At 37.2% G+C, this 17,973-nt stretch overlaps 1 protein-coding gene across 4 annotated transcripts in view; it reads left to right on the top strand.

Annotated features, from left to right (window-relative positions):
* The window catches only part of RNF19A (ring finger protein 19A, RBR E3 ubiquitin protein ligase), a 50,603-nt gene extending 39,887 nt beyond the window's left edge, over positions 1 to 10,716 (top strand). For 3 of the 4 annotated variants that reach the window (XM_074353066.1, XM_074353067.1, XM_010955773.3), the window contains 5 exons: positions 1,685 to 1,799; positions 2,306 to 2,467; positions 6,247 to 6,460; positions 7,761 to 7,904; positions 8,520 to 10,716. In XM_074353066.1, the coding sequence (XP_074209167.1) occupies positions 1,685 to 1,799; positions 2,306 to 2,467; positions 6,247 to 6,460; positions 7,761 to 7,904; positions 8,520 to 9,210 (1,326 nt within the window). In that variant the 3' untranslated portion in view covers positions 9,211 to 10,716. The remainder of the gene's footprint in view (positions 1 to 1,684; positions 1,800 to 2,305; positions 2,468 to 6,246; positions 6,461 to 7,760; positions 7,905 to 8,519) is intronic. The other variant, XM_074353068.1, reaches the window with a different exon arrangement.
* The last annotated feature ends 7,257 nt before the right edge of the window (positions 10,717 to 17,973 follow it).

The following is a 17,973-nucleotide window of genomic DNA, read 5'->3' as shown; positions in this document are numbered from 1 at the left end:
GTGGGACAGTCCATTCTATTGCCAGGGAGCTGTAAGTGTTAGAAAATTCTTACAGTGAGTCAGAATCTGTCTCCCTTTAAATTATTTCATTTAATTCTAGTTCTGTCTTTTGGAACCAAACTCAGTACAAGGCTAATCCTCCTTCATATAACAGCCACTTTTTTTTTTTTTATGTTCAGTATATATTACTTTTAAAATCAGAAAAATAACAATACATACTGTTTTTTTTAAGTTAGCTTTGGGACAGAGGACAAAGATATTGATGAGCCAAATGTTTATTTCAAAAGATTTTAAGTAACTAAATTTAAAGTCCCAAACATAGTAGCTGATTACAGTAATTTTCATACAGTTGTCCAAAGGTTTGGCTGAAAACAAAACTGTTTACTTAGAAGTAGAAGGGAAAGAGAGGCTGTTGTATTGCACACACCTACGAATAATTTATAGAGGAGAGATTATTTACCTCATTGTTCAGTCTTAGGTACAGTAACAAGTCTCCTTTTTTCAAACATGTACTCAAACGTTTGAATGAAAGGTACCTTGGGAAAGTCTGCCATCTATGTCTGCGTGGACTATTTAGGAAATGTAGAGGCCCATTCCCTGAGAACATATAGTCAGTTTTGGGGAACAGGATTCTGACTAGGAAATATAAGTGTTCCTTGTCCCATGCATGCTTTGCCCATTCCCCATCCCAGCCTTTTCACTATTTAATACATCCCACAAGATTCGTTGTACTCTGCAGCCTTCAAAATAACTGCATAATGATAGATTATTTCATTATGCCTTGTCTGTAATACTGTTTATAAACAAGTGAAGTATTTTGAGAGACTACCTGTACACTTTTGAAGCTGTTTTGAATCTGTCTTGAAACCAAGGGGAAATGTACTTTATTAGCTTTAGCCCTTGGAAACCAGGAGAACAAAGACACTGAGCTATTTCCTGAAGGTCATATGGTATCTCACAAGACACTTTCATGGTGATATTAAGTTCTGTTTATTAACACCTGTCCTCTACAAAGATGCTAAGTAGATCCAACTCCTGTCCTCTGGCAGCATCATTCTTTTATTCTTTTTCTACCCCTAACTTTGAGCTATAAGTGGGAGCCCAGGAACCTGAGTCATTTGATAATATTTTTCTCCATAAAAAGGGATCTGAGGAAAAATTTGTTTCTGTTTAGTATTATTTGTTTATTAGTACTGCTTTTATGGTTAATTTTTTTTAAAAAAGGATTTTAAACACTTCTCCTAGGAGCCAATTTTTACCATTTAGGGTTGTTTGTTTAGAAACCTGTGGAATGCTAAGTTTCTTAGAATTAATCCTATTAGTCCAACATCTAACTCATAACTATGTTGAAAACAGTATCCTTAATTCCTTCTTCTTTGCTCAAAATATAATGTATATTGTTCTTGAATAACATTAAAAGGATTAGTTTTACTCAAGACTATTTAAAAGTAAACATAAAGTAAAATCTATTAAATCACTGTCTTATGTAAGCAAATTATTAATAAGGAGCAAATTATGTGTAAGAATATGATTTAAGAACAGTAGTATGTTTACCTTGAATTAGGATACTTAACTATGAAATTATTCTGGGAATTTCTAGGAAATGTAGGCCTATTTCATTTAAATATGTATATAATATATTTTTTATTTAATCCATCACCCCCATTTTTATTTTTAATTTCAGATTCACAATCGATATGAAGGCAAGGATGTTTCAAAACACAAGCGGAATCTGGCCATAGCAGGTGGTGTAACATTGTCTGTAATTGTATCTCCAGTTGTAGCTGCAGTAACTGTAGGTAAGAAATGCTTAAAAATACTAATTACCTCAAATTTTATAGAATTAGTTTGTGGAAATTTTTAAAAAACAAAGCATTATATTGTTGAAGATAAGAGAGTTACATTTTTATTAATTTAAGGACAATTTAAGCTGGGCCTACTGAGAGCCTCCCATTCAGTAACCATGTTGGTTAAAAGTAGTATGAACCCAAGAACCTAGCGTTCGGGACAGTTGGTAGATTATTAGTGGCTAATGTCCCTTCCTCCCCATCAGAATACAATTTAGAGCCCTGGCACTGAAAAAGAAAAAGGTCTGCATTATTTTTTTTTTTCCTCATGTGTTACCTGATAAGCTAGAAGCTTTGCGTCTGTTTGCATCGTTTAACAGCTGGTAAATTCACTTTTGGCAAGGGTTGCAGAACCCTAACACTTTTCTCCTGTACAGTTCTCTCAAAAAGACTTAATAAAGCATGTGTGTCTGTGATTTACTTTTTGGTTTGTAGTGACTAATTTAATTCCTCTTTAGGGATTGGTGTTCCTATTATGTTAGCTTACGTCTACGGCGTTGTTCCAATTTCTCTCTGCCGAAGTGGAGGTTGTGGAGTCTCAGCAGGGAATGGAAAAGGAGTCAGGATTGAATTTGATGATGAAAATGATATAAATGTTGGTGGAACTAACACGGCTGTAGGTAAGTCCTACAAAGGAAGAAAACGTACTTACTAGCAGTGTGCATGAGTGGAGGCTGTAGATAAGACGCAAGGCAGACTTTGCATTTCCCTATTACTAGCCCTATAGTGTTCACCTGGAGGTGAAGAGAGTTAGGGCCTTGCTGTTAATTAGGCTTTGGTTTAGGGGAATGTTGGGACTGGTTTGATCTTCTATCCAAACTACTACAACTTTCTCCGTATCAGCAATAAAGCTGTTGTGCTTTCTGATAATTCATGTGTTCACTGAAGTGGGGCTTTTAATTTCCTTCAAGAATTTTTCTTTGCATTTGTAACTTGGCTAACCTAGCCTTTGGCCTGCCTCAGCTTTTGATGTGCCTTCCTCACTGAGCTTAATCGTTTCTAGCTTTTGATTTAAAGTGAGATATGTGCGACTCTTCCTTTTACTTGAAAACTTGGAGGTCATTGTAGGGTTGTTAATTGGCCTAATTTCAATATTGGGTCTCAGAGAATAGGGAGGCCTGAGGAGAAGGGAGAGAGACAGGGAACAGCCCATTGGTGGAGCAGTCAGAATATGCACACAACACACATTTATTGATTAAGTTCACTGTCATATGTGGGCACAGTTCATGGTGCCCCAAAACAATGACAATAGTAACATCAAAGATCACACATCACCACAACAAAGATAATATTGTTAAATATTGTTTGAAAAGGTTTAAAATATTGCAAGAATTACCATATTGTGACACAGAGACACAAAGTGAGCAAATGATGTTGGGAAAATGGTACTGGTAGACTTGGTCAAAGCAGAATTGCCACAAACCCTTAACTTGTTAAAAACAAAACGAAAACTCAGTAACTGTGAAGTGCAGTAAAATAAGGTTTGCGTGTAATCGAGCGTTTGTGCAAAATAATGTTCTCTTTCTTAACTCTCATGAACTCACTTCAGTCAGATTTTGGTCCCTGCTATTCCAGAATTTCATCTCTGCCACTCCACCAAAGCAGAGTCATCAGTCACTTCCATGTCATCAAATATACTGGCCAGTTCTTGGTTTTCATTTTAATACAACAGTACACCTGACATGGTAGACCACGCCCTCTTTATTGACACATTTTCTCTGCTTGTCTTCTGGAAAACAACTTCTCATCTCATCGTGTCTCCTGGCCACTCCAGTCTTCTTTGCTGATTCATTTTCCTCTCCTAACTGCTAAATTTTGGGGTTTCCCAGGGTTCAGTTCTCATATTTCTCTTCTTTATCTAGGTAATCTCTGGTAAATAATATACCACAGTAAATAAACTGACCACTCTTCAGTTTATATCTGGGCTAGAACTGTCCTCTGAACTTTATACTTGTACATCTAACTCTCATCTTTAATCTGTACTTGAATGTCTAACAAGGATTTCAAGCTTAACTTCTCTGTGACTGAACTCTTGACTCCACAGCCTGTGTTCTGTCAGTCATCCTCACCTCGTCAGGTAGCTTCTCCATTCTTGCCATTGCTGTGCCAAAACTTCTCTTAGTGTTACTCTCCCTTTTCACCCTACGTCTGATCCATTAGCAAATTCTGCTGCTTCCTTCAATATTTAGCCATAATTCAGACCTTTCTCACCCTCTCTACTGCTGCTCCACTAGTCTAGGCTACTCTCTTCTTCCTTGGCCTGTAGTAATATTCTTAACTGATCCTTCAGCTTCTCCCCTTCCACTCACTATTCCACATAGTGATACTTCTAAAACATGAGTTAAAACATGAGTTAAATCATGTCTTTCTTATGTTCACAATTTTCCCAGTGCTTCTTAACTATCCTGAGGGCGAGGGGGATGGAATCCAAAATCCTTATCATGGCCCGTAAGTACCCCATGATCATTTCTGAGCTACATCTCTGAACTCATCCCTTGTCCCTCTGTATTATACCGCCCATCCTTGACGTTGAGGATGCCAGACATATTTCCACTTCTAGGTTTTTAAACTTGCAGTTCCCTCTGTCTGGAATACTCTTCCCCCAGATAAGATCATGACTTACACCTGCACTTCCTTTGGGTTTTTACAAGTGTCACCTTATCCGAGAGGCCTTCTCTGCCCCCATGGTAGAAAGCAGCACGCAGGCACATAGACACACCTTGTCACTCTCACTGTCGTACTCACCCCCCTTTACTCTGCTTTATTTTTTCTCATGGCATTTCTCACCATATAATTTTACTTACTGCTCTTCCCAACTAGAGTGTAAGCTTCTTGAAGGCAGGATGTTTGTCTCTTTGATTCACTGTGTCCTCACTGCTTATTAGTGTTGGCTATGTAATAGGAGCTCATATATTGAAGCAAATAAGCAAATCCTTCAATACAAGCATGTGAAAAGTACTATAAGATTGGGATACAGTGGTGTCAGATCTCGTAATTGCTTATAGACAGTAGGAACTGTGGACTGTATCAAGAAAACTTGTAACTCATTCTTACTGACCTAGAGAATACCAAGCTCTTTAAATGACACCCTTATTAAAAACTCACATAATTTTTTTAACATTTTTTATTGATTTATAATCATTTTACAATGTGTCAAATTCCAGTGTTCAGCACAATTTTTCAGTCATTCATGGACATATACACACTCATTGTCACATTTTTTTCTCTGTGAGTTATCGTAACATTTTGTGTATATTTCCCTGTGCTATACAGTGTAATCTTGTTTATCTATTCTGCAATTTTGAAATCCCAGTCTATCCCTTCCCACCCTCCTCCCCCCTGGCAACCACAAGTCTGTATTCTCTGTCTGTGAGTCTATTTCTGTCCTGTATTTACGCTTTGTTTTTGTTTGTTTGTTTCTTTTTGTTTTTGTTTTTTAGATTCCACATATGAGCAGTCTCATATGGTATTTTTCTTTCTCTTTCTGGCTTACTTCACTTAGAATGACATTCTCCAGGAGCATCCATGTTGCTGCAAATGGCATTATGAAAAACTCACATAATTTTCTTCTGAAGTCAGCTAAATTAATTTTAACAACCAGGTTCTTCATAGAATTTCTAAATCTTCTAGATTTTTTTTCTAAAGTACAAACATATCTCATTTTATTGCACCTAGCTTTATTGTACTCTGAAGATAATTGCATTTTTTTTTACAAATTGAAGGTTTGGTGCAACTCTGAGTTGTCAGATGATGGTTAGCATTTTTTTTTTTTAGCAATAAAGTATTTTTTCCGACCTGGGCCGGTTCATCCCTCCTTAGACAACCTGGTGGTCCCCGCTCCCAGGGGATCACCATGTTGGTGCTGAACTTAGTGCAGATACCCGGTCGGCATAGCACGCTACAGCCCAGAACTCCCGGGCCCGAGCGACCCTCCTGCCTCAGCCTCCCGAGTAGCCGGGACTATAGGCGCACGATCACCATGCCCAGCAGCAGTAAAGTATTTTTTAATCAAGGTACATACGTTGGCTTCTTTAAGACATAATGCTGTTGCACATTTGACTGTAGTATAGTATAAACATAACTTTCATTTGCACTGGGAAACCCAGATATTCATGTGACTTACTTTATTGCCATGGTCTGAAACTGAACCCACAGTATCTCCAAGGTATGCCTGTGGTGACCATTTAAAACCGAGGGTGAGTCCCTAATCCAGCTCTACGCGGTGAGATAGTTCCCTTTACACTTACCCCATAGTTGTGTGTCCCTGACTCCAGACATCTCTTCTACTCCTGTGTATGTTTTATACTTTATATGAAAATATGTTCTATCTGAAATCATGAAGACCTTTGAGAGGAAAATTAATAATTGTACTTAATTTCTTTGAAATATTTGCATTTAGACACAACTTCAGTAGCAGAAGCAAGACACAACCCTAGCATAGGGGAGGGAAGTGTTGGTGGTCTGACTGGCAGTTTGAGTGCAAGCGGCAGCCACATGGATCGAATAGGAGCCATCCGGGACAACCTGAGTGAGACGGCCAGCACCATGGCACTGGCTGGAGCCAGTATAACGGGGAGTCTGTCAGGAAGTGCCATGGTAAACTGTTTTAACAGGTAAGACAGATATGCTTTGTTTTGTTTTTGCCTTCTGTTAACTCCAAATTATTAAACAGATGAGAACTTTGGACACAAAGCATGATTACATATAACCCTAATGTGTCAGCGTTGAAAACAGTAATGTTTCAAAAAATGAAATTTAGTGGTAAAGAGTGAGTAGGGAAAGTTTTACTCATTTGAATTTTCTGTCACAGTATGTCCATGATTAGGTAAAAACTAAGCCTAAGGCATAACATTATGCCATTTTTCTCACTGCACTTGTCAGATCTTATGTTATGAATCAATGCTAGGACTGTCAGTTAACACAGAAAAGGCAGTCCCATAAGCCTGGACTTGACTCTGGAGGTGACCGCAGCTGGACGTTAGGAAATGAGACATTGGCTGAAGCCTGGGGGAGCAGGTGGAGTCCGGATACCTGGCAACACATGAACTGAGGGCTGGGGTAGTCTGCCTGGGTCCCTCTGTGTGTTAATGGTTATTTCCTTCTCACGAAGTCGTTTACCCAAAGTCATGTAGATAAGTAGGACATGTGAAAGCATTTTATCTTCCCTTGTTTCCTCTTTAATTCACTTTCTTTACTTCTGTTTTATTAGCTTTGTGTGTGTGTGTGTAAACATAGGGCAGAGTACATGAATTAAAAGATAAATCAGTAATACTTATTTTATTTTTATGTAATGTGCTTTCAAACACAAACTTTTAAATTATAGCGGTGCATATTGTATCTTTTCTAAAGAGTTAGGTGTTAAATTTAGAACCATCTTTAATACACAGATGCCCAGGATTTTTTGATCCACTGATCTGTCATGTAGAATTTTTTTTTTGTATTTTTATTAATTGAAGTACAGTCAATTACAGTGTGCCAGTCTCTGGTGTATAGCACAATGTCCCAGTCATGCATATACACACATATATACAATGGTTTTTAATGTATTTATTTGTATTCAGATTTGGTGTTTTGCACTGAAATGTGGCAAGAAAAATGCCACATCCTGAGTGAGAATAATGAAGCATATTTAAGTTAAAACCCTTTGGGTTCTTTTTGTGTTCTTCTGTTACAACCTTACTTGGCAGACAGCGAATTTTCTCATACTTGGATAGCTGCTACTGTTCATTGTGCTGCAGTAGAATTAGAATAATCAAATAAAAGGAAACTAAAAAAATAATGTTTATAATTGTTTCTAAAGTAGCTTCTTGTTACTAGAGCTCTTAAATGAATTATTTAAAGATAATATTTTTGTTATAGCAGTGGTGATGTTATATGTAAGTTTGGTTTTTACCTGATACCCCTCTCTTGAAGGCTGGAAGTACAAGCAGATGTACAGAAAGAACGGTACAGTCTAAGTGGAGAGTCTGGCACAGTCAGTCTGGGGACAGTTAGTGACAACGCCAGCACCAAGGCCATGGCAGGGTCCATTCTGAATTCCTACATCCCACTGGACAAGTAAGAAAAGAAGTATTTTTTAAAATTAATTTGTAAAGAACTATCCTTATCATTAGGCAGAATTATTATGAATAATGGTTATCGACTATTAGGTTCTCTGGAAAAAGAAAATGATGAGATGTCCAGAATAGGCAAATCCAGCGGGACAGAAAGATTAGTGATTGCCAGGGTCGAGGAAGGGAAGAATGGGAACTGGCTGTTAATAGGTACAGGGTTTCTTTGGGGGATGATGAAAATATTTGGTAGTGGTGATGGTTGCACAAATATATACTATAAACCACTGAATTTTGCACTTTAAACAGGTAAATTCTATGATAAGTAAATTATATCTCAATAAAGCTATTCTGAAAAAAAAATAGAGAAGGTAGCATGGTACCTGGAACAGCACAAGCAAAAGGTTTCTTTTTTTTTAATTGAAGCATTATTATAAAGACAGTCTTCTTATTTCAAGCATTTTTTTCCTTTCATAGAATGTATCCTTGTATTAGTTTGTCCTGATAGCTTTTATAGTCTTTGAATTTTTTCACACAGAAACCTCTACCCCTTTGCTGTCATTTGAATTTAAAAAAAAAAAATGGAAATCAGAAATTTATATTTTTTACTCTTATATTCCAGAGAAGGCAACAGTATGGAGGTTCAAGTAGATATTGAATCAAAGCCATCCAAATTCAGGCACAACAGTGGAAGCAGTAGTGTGGAGGATGGCAGTGCAGCCCGAAGTCATCCTGGTGGCTCATCCAGTGGCCTGCATGAAGGTAAATCCAGTGCCACCAAGTGGTCCAAAGAAGCAACAGCAGGAAAGAAATCAAAAAGTGGTAAATTGAGAAAAAAGGGTAACATGAAGATAAATGAGACCAGAGAGGACATGGATGCCCAATTGTTAGAACAGCAAAGCACGAACTCAAGTGAATTTGAGGCTCCGTCCCTCAGTGACAGTATGCCATCAGTAGCGGATTCCCACTCTAGTCATTTCTCTGAATTTAGCTGTTCTGACCTAGAAAGCATGAAAACTTCTTGTAGTCATGGTTCCACTGATTATCACGCCCGCTTTGCTGCTGTTAGCATTCTTCCTGAGGTGGAAAGTGACCGTCTGGAAAATTCCCCGCATCAGCGTAGCGCTTCTGTGCTTGCTTCCGTGCTTGCCCACTCGGAAGTCCCGCAGTCGAATCACATTGCTGAAGAGCATGGTGACGGTGGAATAAAACCCAGTGTTGATTTGTATCTTGGTAATGCACTGAAAGAAACAAATAACAACCACTCACATCAGACGATGGAATTAAAAGTTGCGATTCAGACTGAGATTTAGACCTTGTAAATGCTGCAAAATAATTACCGCTGAACAACCTTGTTTGGAGCTCATTAAACTACATGTGACTCATTTAGGTTTCAGGTTACCAGCAGATGCCGGATTACATAATCATAATGCAGATACATTTTCTGTGTTCAGCAAAGCGTTGTATTTCATGTGGATCTTAATTACCAAACTATGAAATGAAGGCTTTAAAAGTGCATTATTGTAAGGACAGTAATTCTTTAGAGAATTATGTTTTGTGTGTTTGCCACAAAACATTGCTTGAAGCACTTACTTGTGTAGTTAGATAGAAATTTGGCTTAATTTATAATCAGTATAAAATACTAATACAGTTCTATAGCATTCTTATGAAGAAGAGTTGAGGCTTAGGGATAAGTGGTTAGTGACATTTTATTGAAACCACTAAGGGATACTTGCAGGTTACTCTCAGTATATGATACTCTTTGTAACATTTCTATTCATAACTGGGCATAAATTTCATTTTTTTTCTTCATATGCAATGTGGATATATAAAGCTTAATGCAGCCCATTTGCTACCATTTGGATACTTAGACACTTCGAGCAAGACTGGCACTTTTTGCACAACTTTGAAATAGAAATACCTGGTACTCTATATATCTTGTATATTGTTGATGCCATCTTACAAGAAAAGTGTTAAAGTAGGTAATTAAGTATACTGACAGCACCAAATAAGACATATCAAACTGCAAAATAAAATTCCACTAGTTTACAAGTGTTACAAAAAAAGTCACCTTTCACTAAGGGGAAGTTTGCACCCCATTGATTCTTGGTGCCTTTGGAATAGACTGGATTTAAAGGGCCTGCTTGTTGAGGGTTTTGCTGTATTGTTTTCCACAACGTCCCCTCTAGCCACCTTGGATTATGTAGAATGTAGAAAAATACATGATAGATAAACATCAATATGATTAATAATAACAATGCTGAAAAAGTATTAGCCTACCAAAGACACACTCAGGCTTTAGTGAGTAACTTTACATAACCTCAGTTTTTAACATGTGTATCTTCTCTAGTCATGAAATCAAAGCATGGTGCAGAGTTTGTACCAAGTAGTAAGGAGGGGTCCATACACGACTGGCTTTATTTTTCCTTTGCTTTTGTTTATGGAAGATACTTAGCTGACATAAACAGAAGTTGGCCAAAATACTGCCTGTACTGCTAAGTTCCTTATAATTCACTTAAATAAAACAGGCTAACCTCAATGATAGCGGTTAAAATGTTCCATCTTACGTGTTTCCTTTAAGTATTACCATTATGGTGCTACTGAGCATTTTCTTTTGACAAAAAGAAAAATGCCATATGGGCTGCAGTCTTCTTTCATCACTTTTTCTCACCAGGTCCATTAATATGCTTATAACACTAGTGCCAGTTATTTTATTTGATAATGCTTATTATGGTTTCTGTATATTTGTTTGCATTCCAGTTTTGTTCAGTAGTGAGTGTGTAAACTGCATACATGAAATAAATGTAAATACTAATGTATCACTGCCTTATGGTTTGTGCACAAGTGTTTTTATAAGAACAGGAGTATTCATTTGCCATGTGGTTGTTATTCATAAATAATTGCAGGCCACTGAGATGATCCTGCATCCTAGTCTCAGCCCAGAGGGAGCACCTGCTGAACTTCTCAACAAAGAGTGTTAGAAACTATCCTTTCTTCATGTCTGATACCTGCCTTTCCTCCAGAAAGAAGCTGTTTTATTCATCAACATAATTTCATTTTTTTTAAGTAAATTGGTTGGAAAGTACACATAGATCTACCATTAAATTGTGAAGAGAAAAGTATTATAAATCCTCATCTTAACAGAAAAGGAAAAAGATCTTAGACTGTTTTAAGAGATTCTACTCTGGCAACATTAGGTTATGACACGAGAGCCATTTAAATTCAAGCCTGTAATTGTAATGAAATGCTTTCTATTCTCAGAGCCTCTATAAAATGCATAGATGGTTTCTCTGTTTTCCTGTTACACAGTTAATTCATACTTTATGAAAAAATGTATAAGAATATGTTGACAGCCTTCTTGACATTTCTGTGAAAAGCTAAAGGCTAAATGGAGAGCTAAGTGGTTTAGGAGGAAGATGGCGGAAGCGGTGCCTGTGGGAGTGAGTGCAGGTGGCTCGTCCCATGCCTCTCCTGCTTGTACCCTCAGCCAGGACCACCTCAGTCTCACTCTGAAAGTGCTCCCAACCTTTCAACTGGCTAACTCATCTCCCAAGGGTCCTTCAAACTTGGATTAAATTAGGACCAAACCAGATTCCCCTGGAGCTCAACCCTGGGCTAGCATAGCATAAGAGAATACTCCAGAGTTCAAGACAGGCCTTAACTCACCAAAATCTTTTTAAAACACTTCAAACTTTGCTTCCTTTAAGGCCTGTGGGGAGAATCCCACGGTAGAGAATACAAAGATAATTACCACACACCTACTGTTCATTACGGAGGCCAGCAGTTTAACTGGGTTCTCTTCAGTGTACGAAGTTCCAGCTTCAGGGCGCTGGATTAGTTAGCTTCTTATGTTGAATTCATAAAATTCATTACTCTTGTTTTCACTGGAAATTGGGTTACTTTATAAATATGTAAGACTTTTCATAGCATATTTTCTGGTTAAATATAAATTTTGGAGAGCTTCCCCACGATGGTGTAGAAGGAAGACCCTGAACTCACCTCTTCCCACAGGCCACCAAAACTACAACTATTTACAGAACAATTATATATGAGAACGACCTGAAGACTAGTGGAAAGACTTTGCGCAACTAAAGATATAAAGCAGGAGCCACAACAAGGTGGGTAGGAGGAGCAGAGATGCGGTACAGTCAGGACTCCCACCCCCAGCCAGGTCAGTGAGCCACAAATGGAAGGACCGTCACAAGCACAGAGATCCTCCCCAGGGAGTGAGGGGCCTGAGCCCCACATCGGGCTCCTGTGCTGGAAAGTGAGCCCCCAGGACATCTGGTTTGAAAAACAACTTTTTGAAAAACAGGCTGGTTCTAAACAGCAGGACTTCCATTTGAGAGCTGGGGGGCTACAGGAAACCGAGACTGTTCTCAGAGGACGCATGCAGAATCTCACCTGCTCTGAGTCCCAGTGCAGAAGCAGACATTTGAAAGGAGCCCAGATCAGACCCACTTGCTTTTGCACAGAGAAAGGACACCATCAAACAAAAAGGCTACTGAATAAGAGGCGATGTTTGCAAATGACATGTCTGATAAGAGGTTAATATGTAAAATATATAAAGAATTCATACAACTCAGTATCAGAAGGAAAAAAATTCCACTAAAAAAGTGGCAGAGGACCTGAATAGACATTTTTCCAGAAAAGACAGAGCTAACAGGCACATGAAAAGATGCTCAACATCACTAATCATCAGGGAAATGGAAATCAAAACTTCAATGAGACATCATCTCATACCTGTCAGAATGACTTATCAAAAAAAGACAACAAACAACAAGTATTGGTGAGGATGTGGAGAAAAGGGAACCCTCCTGCACTGTTGGTGGATATGTGAATTGGTACAACCACTATGGAAAACAGTTTAGAGGCTTAACAAAAACTTGAAAATAGAATTACCATATGATCCAGCAATTCTACTTCTGAGTATTTTTCCAAAGAAAACAAAAGCACTAATTTGGAAAGATACGTATACATGCTACATTCATTGCAGTGTTATTTACAGTAGCCAAGATATGGAAGCAACCTAAAGATGAACGGATAGAGAAGATGTGGGGTGTGTATGTAAACACACACACATATATATATGATAGAATATTAGCCATGAAAAAAGTGAAATTGTGGCGTTTGCAACAACCATGGATGGATGTAGAGGGTATTGTGCTAAGTGGAATAAGACAGAGAAAGACAAATACATGATCTCACGTATTTGTGGAATCTAAAAAGAAAACAAGAGAGTGAAAACAGACTCATAGATACAGAAAACAAATGAGTGGTTGTCAGATTTGGGGGTGGGGGAACTTTGGGCAAAAGAGGTGATGAGATTTAGGAGATAGAAACTTCCATTTATAAAATAGACAAGCCACGGGGTTGTTATACACATCATAAGGAATGTGGTCAGTAACATTCTAATAACTGTATGGTTACATGTGTGGTTACTAGATTTATCTTAGTGGTCATGTTGTAATGTATGTAAATGTCAAATCACTATGTAGCACACCCGAAACTAACATCATATATGTCAACTGTATTTCAATTAAAAAATTTAAAAAAATAAACTGATCACAAAAGGATAAAACATATTTTGAAAACCATCAGAGCTAGTAATTCATACATGATATCAGCAAAATGCCTAAACTGCTCTACATCATTTTGCCAATTTTAGAGTCAATTAGGATTCTAGAGCTGCATTTTATACGGTTCTTTTAATGGGTTTGTTGTGTCATTTATTTACCTTGATTATGAGGTTTCATTGCTAAAAGTCAGTATTTATAAACTGGTTGTTTTAGGATACCCAAAGTAGTACTCTAAACTTGGAGAGAGTTACAGTATTTTGGTTGCCATCATTTAATAGATGAAGAGTGAAGGAGAGTTTATGGTTTATACACTTATTTCAAATTTAATTGCTACATTTCATATGCCAGTCAGAATTTCTGTGATTTCTGCGATTGATTTGTTCATTCAGCGAAGAAACAAAATAGATCTAGAGATACACCATTGTACTAAACAGACACTCTGGCTTCAACAAGCTTATCGTTGGGAGAGTGACATAAATAGTAAACATACACATAGCTTAAAATAATGTCAGATGGTGGATGCTGTGAAAAATACGGTGTGGGGAACAAAGTGACTAGAGGTATTGGGCAGTGCTGTTTTGTACAGGGCAAACTGGAAAGATGTTGGATGACGTTGCAAAGATCTAAAGGAAGTGAAGGAGGAAATATGAAGATGTGTCTGTTGGATGAACATTCCAGAAAGAGATCTCCCAGGTGAGTTAGTGGACCATTTAGACATCAGTCTTAGAATTTGTTTAATATCTAGAAAGGCAAGTTAGCCACCTTGTTTTTCTTGGAGATTGTCTTGACTGTTCTTAGCACTTTGCATTTCATTACACATTTTAGAATAACCTTGTTTCATTCCACCAGTTTTGACTGGGATTGCATTTAATCTAGAATTATCCCTATAGAGATCTTTCACATCTTTTATTAAATTTTATTCTCAGGTACTTGATGTTTTTAGATACAATTTTTTGCTTGTTTCTAAGCCTGCATTGAGATAACTGATTTTTGTGTAATGATTTTGCATCTGAGGGATAGTACTCCTTTAATTTTCAAGAGTTTATTTCTAGGTTCTTTGAGATTTCTCTATACGCAATCATCATCTGTAAATAATTTGTTTCTATTTATTCAACAAATACTTTTACAGTGCTTTGAAGTGTCAAACACTTTTTGTGTACTTTTAAAATACTAACTTACTCTTTAGAACAAATGTGAAGGAGGTACTCATCCCTATTTTATAGATGAGTAAACTGACACACAAAGTTATTAATTACTTTGCCCAGAATTACATAGCTGGTAAGTGACAGAACAGGGATTCAGATCTTCTTCGTTCTTCACATTATGTATTTCTTTTTCTGGCCCATTTGTGCTGGCTAGGACTTCGAGTGCATAATGCTGATTAGCAGTAATGCATTGTTAACTTAATAATCTCAAAGGGAAACCTTTCAACATTCCAGCCATTAATTATGTTACTTGCTACAGATACATTTGGAGATACCCTTTATCAAATTTATTAAAGTCTCTTCTAATGCCAAGAATTTTTATCTTGAGAAACGTTGAATTTTATTGGCTGCTATTTTGGGGGTGGGGGCATCTATCATGTAATTGTGACTTACTCCTTTAATGTGGTAGCAGTGAATTTGATTTTTCAAATGTTAAACTGACCTCCTGGGATAAACTTCAGTATCAGAGTGTGCAAGATTGGAATTCTGTCTTCCTTGAATGTTTAATAGAAGTTGCTGTTAAGGCTGTATGGACCTCCTGAATTTGTTTTTTAATACCACAGAGAGCTAGGTTGTCAGGTTCGTTTTCATCTGTGTAATGTGAACAGCAGGGCCTGGCAAGATCTCTCCTTGGGGAGAGTCTACTAATCCTAGAGTGTGTAGATTTTGCTGGGTGTCTGGTGCCAATATAGTCCTGCTTTTATTGTCTTTCTTTTTCTTCCCAGCCTTTTGCCTAATAGCATTGGAGCACCTATTTCTGTTACCTTTTGTCCTGGATGAAGGAGGTAAAAATTAAATATTTCACAACACCACGTGTACCAAGTGCCTCCAAATTCTGAATTCAGGGTACTGGGGAAACAGCAGCCTTAGAAAGAAACTACAGGCGCTCGAGGACAAGAACCTTCTCTTTCCTTTATTTTTCCCTATAAGTTTGCACTTATAAGTACTTTATGTGTGAAGAGGGAATTGAGGATAAGCTTGCTAAGATGGGACAGAGCAACTGAGCAAAGGCAGGAGGATGTTTGTGGACCAGGGCCTCAGAGCTGGTGACCAGCGTCGCTTCATTGCATTGCACACTAGAGTAAGTTTTGAAATAAGACAGTGGCTGAAGAGTCAGTCACTTTTAAGGTTTAATGCCAAATAGGTTAATTTGTAAATACTCTAGGATGTATGATGGCCACTGGAACATGTTTTCAGGGTTAATGTAGCCAAGGCATTTTAATTTTGCTTTCTGGGGGCTTTTTGTTGTTTTTTGTTTGAGGAAAATGTAATACATTCAGCTAAGTAATGAAATCATTGCTGCTTTAGAGGTAATGTGCAACTGATATTTTAGAGACAGTTACTACTGAGAGTTCAAGTGAAATGTGCACAAAAGAATTTCCTTCCCTTTCCCCCCTTTCCTTCTTTTTTTCCTTTGCTCCCCTCTTTTCTTCTCTGTCACTCTTCCCACATTACCTTCCCCCATAACCACTGCAAATGACCAAGTAGTTTTCTCCACATGCGTATAATCACACACAATACATACATATATATATTATTGTCTTGATTTTCTTGATATCTTACAGAAATCAGTCCAAGTCAGGTGGTATAGCTCCAGTTCATTCTCCTGATGGCTGTATATTGATGGGTGTACACTTCGTGTGTCTCGTGTTTTCCTCACTACAAAACACTGCAAGAAACATCCTCATCCATAAGTCTTTATTTTCTGATAAGTTTGGGTTATGGGAGATACATTCATGGATATCAAATGGCTAGGTTGAAAGTATATATATATATTTTTATTTTATTGAGATTACCAGATCGCCTTCCCCAAAAGGCTGCTTACAATTCAAATAACCATACACGAGTCCGCTTTCCCCTGCATTTCCCCAACAGTAGATATTACAAGCTTTAGCTTTTTCAGGGCTGTTTGGTATAAAGTAACACCTATTACCTGACTGTTCACATCCTTTACTACTAGTGCATTTTTACATCTCTTTGTGTGGTTTTCTTTTTTAATGGGGAGCGGGGAATGGTGATATTTGATTTGCTGTTCTCTAAATTGACTTTAATATGTGCTCCCTATTTTCTTTTGGGTTATTTTCTCCTTGTCAATGTGAAAGATAGCTTTATTATGTACTATATTAATAGTTACATTTTTATTATAGTTTTCTCCAAATCTAGTATTTGATTATTGACTTCAACTTTTTTTTTGCTGCACATTTTATTTTATTCTTAAACTTTGTTTAGAGTATTTTTAGATTTATAGAAAAGGCTAATTCAGAGATAATTCAGAGGCTTCCCACATACCCTATCCCTATATATTATTTTTTTTGCCATATGAAAGCTCTATTTTCAAATGTGTCTAATGGTATATCTGAGGCCCTCTAGTCATGGTTAAGGTCTCCTCTGCTCCTAAATGATACTTATAGTCCTGTAAGTATTCTAGCTAGGAGAAAATTCCTCGCTTTCTTGTGAGATTTTTATGTAATTTTTTACATTTGCTTTAATTTGTCTTTAATTTGTTTAGTATATCATACAGAGGCCTGATCTTATTTTCTTCCCACAGGAAAGCTGTTTGTGATGGCACTGTTAAATAATCTGTTCTTTCCCACCAATCTAAATGCTATCTTTATATTGGATTCTCTAGATTTCTACCTGAAAGCCTGGGATTTTGATTGTGATCCCATTAAATCTATAGATCAATTGGGGGGAAATAAGTATCTTAACAATATTGGTTCTTCTAATCCCTGAACACATTGTATCTATCCATTTATTCAGTTTTTAAAATTCCTTTAAACAGTGCTCTGTGGTTTCAGTGTGCAGATCTTTTTAAAAATCTCAATTTCTGTTTATTCATTAATAGTATACAGGCATGCCTCGTTTTATTGCACTTTGCTTGATTGTGCTTTGAAGATAATATTTTTACAAATTGAAGTCTTCTTGCAACCCTGCATTGTCAGATGATGGCCAACATTTGTTAGCAGTGAAGTATTTTTTAATTAAGGTATGTATAATTTTTCAGACATAATGGTATTGCATACCTAATAGACTATATTATAGTGTAAATATAACTTTTATATGCACTAGGAAACCCCAGAATTCATGTAACTCACTTTATTGTGATACTCACCTTATTGCAGTGGTCTAGAACCCAACCCGCAATGTCTCCCACGTTGCCTGTGTACAGACACAACTGATTTTTGCAGATTGATCTTGAATCCTCCAAACATGCAAGTCACATTAACTCTGATAACTTTTTGTAGATTCTATAGGATTTTTCTACATAGACAATCATGTCTGCAGATAACCA

Source organism: Camelus bactrianus, chromosome 25 (assembly GCF_048773025.1).
Source record: "Camelus bactrianus isolate YW-2024 breed Bactrian camel chromosome 25, ASM4877302v1, whole genome shotgun sequence".
NCBI lineage: Eukaryota > Metazoa > Chordata > Mammalia > Artiodactyla > Camelidae > Camelus > Camelus bactrianus.
Note: the sequence above shows the minus strand (reverse complement) of the source record. Positions and strands in the feature narration are given on the sequence as shown.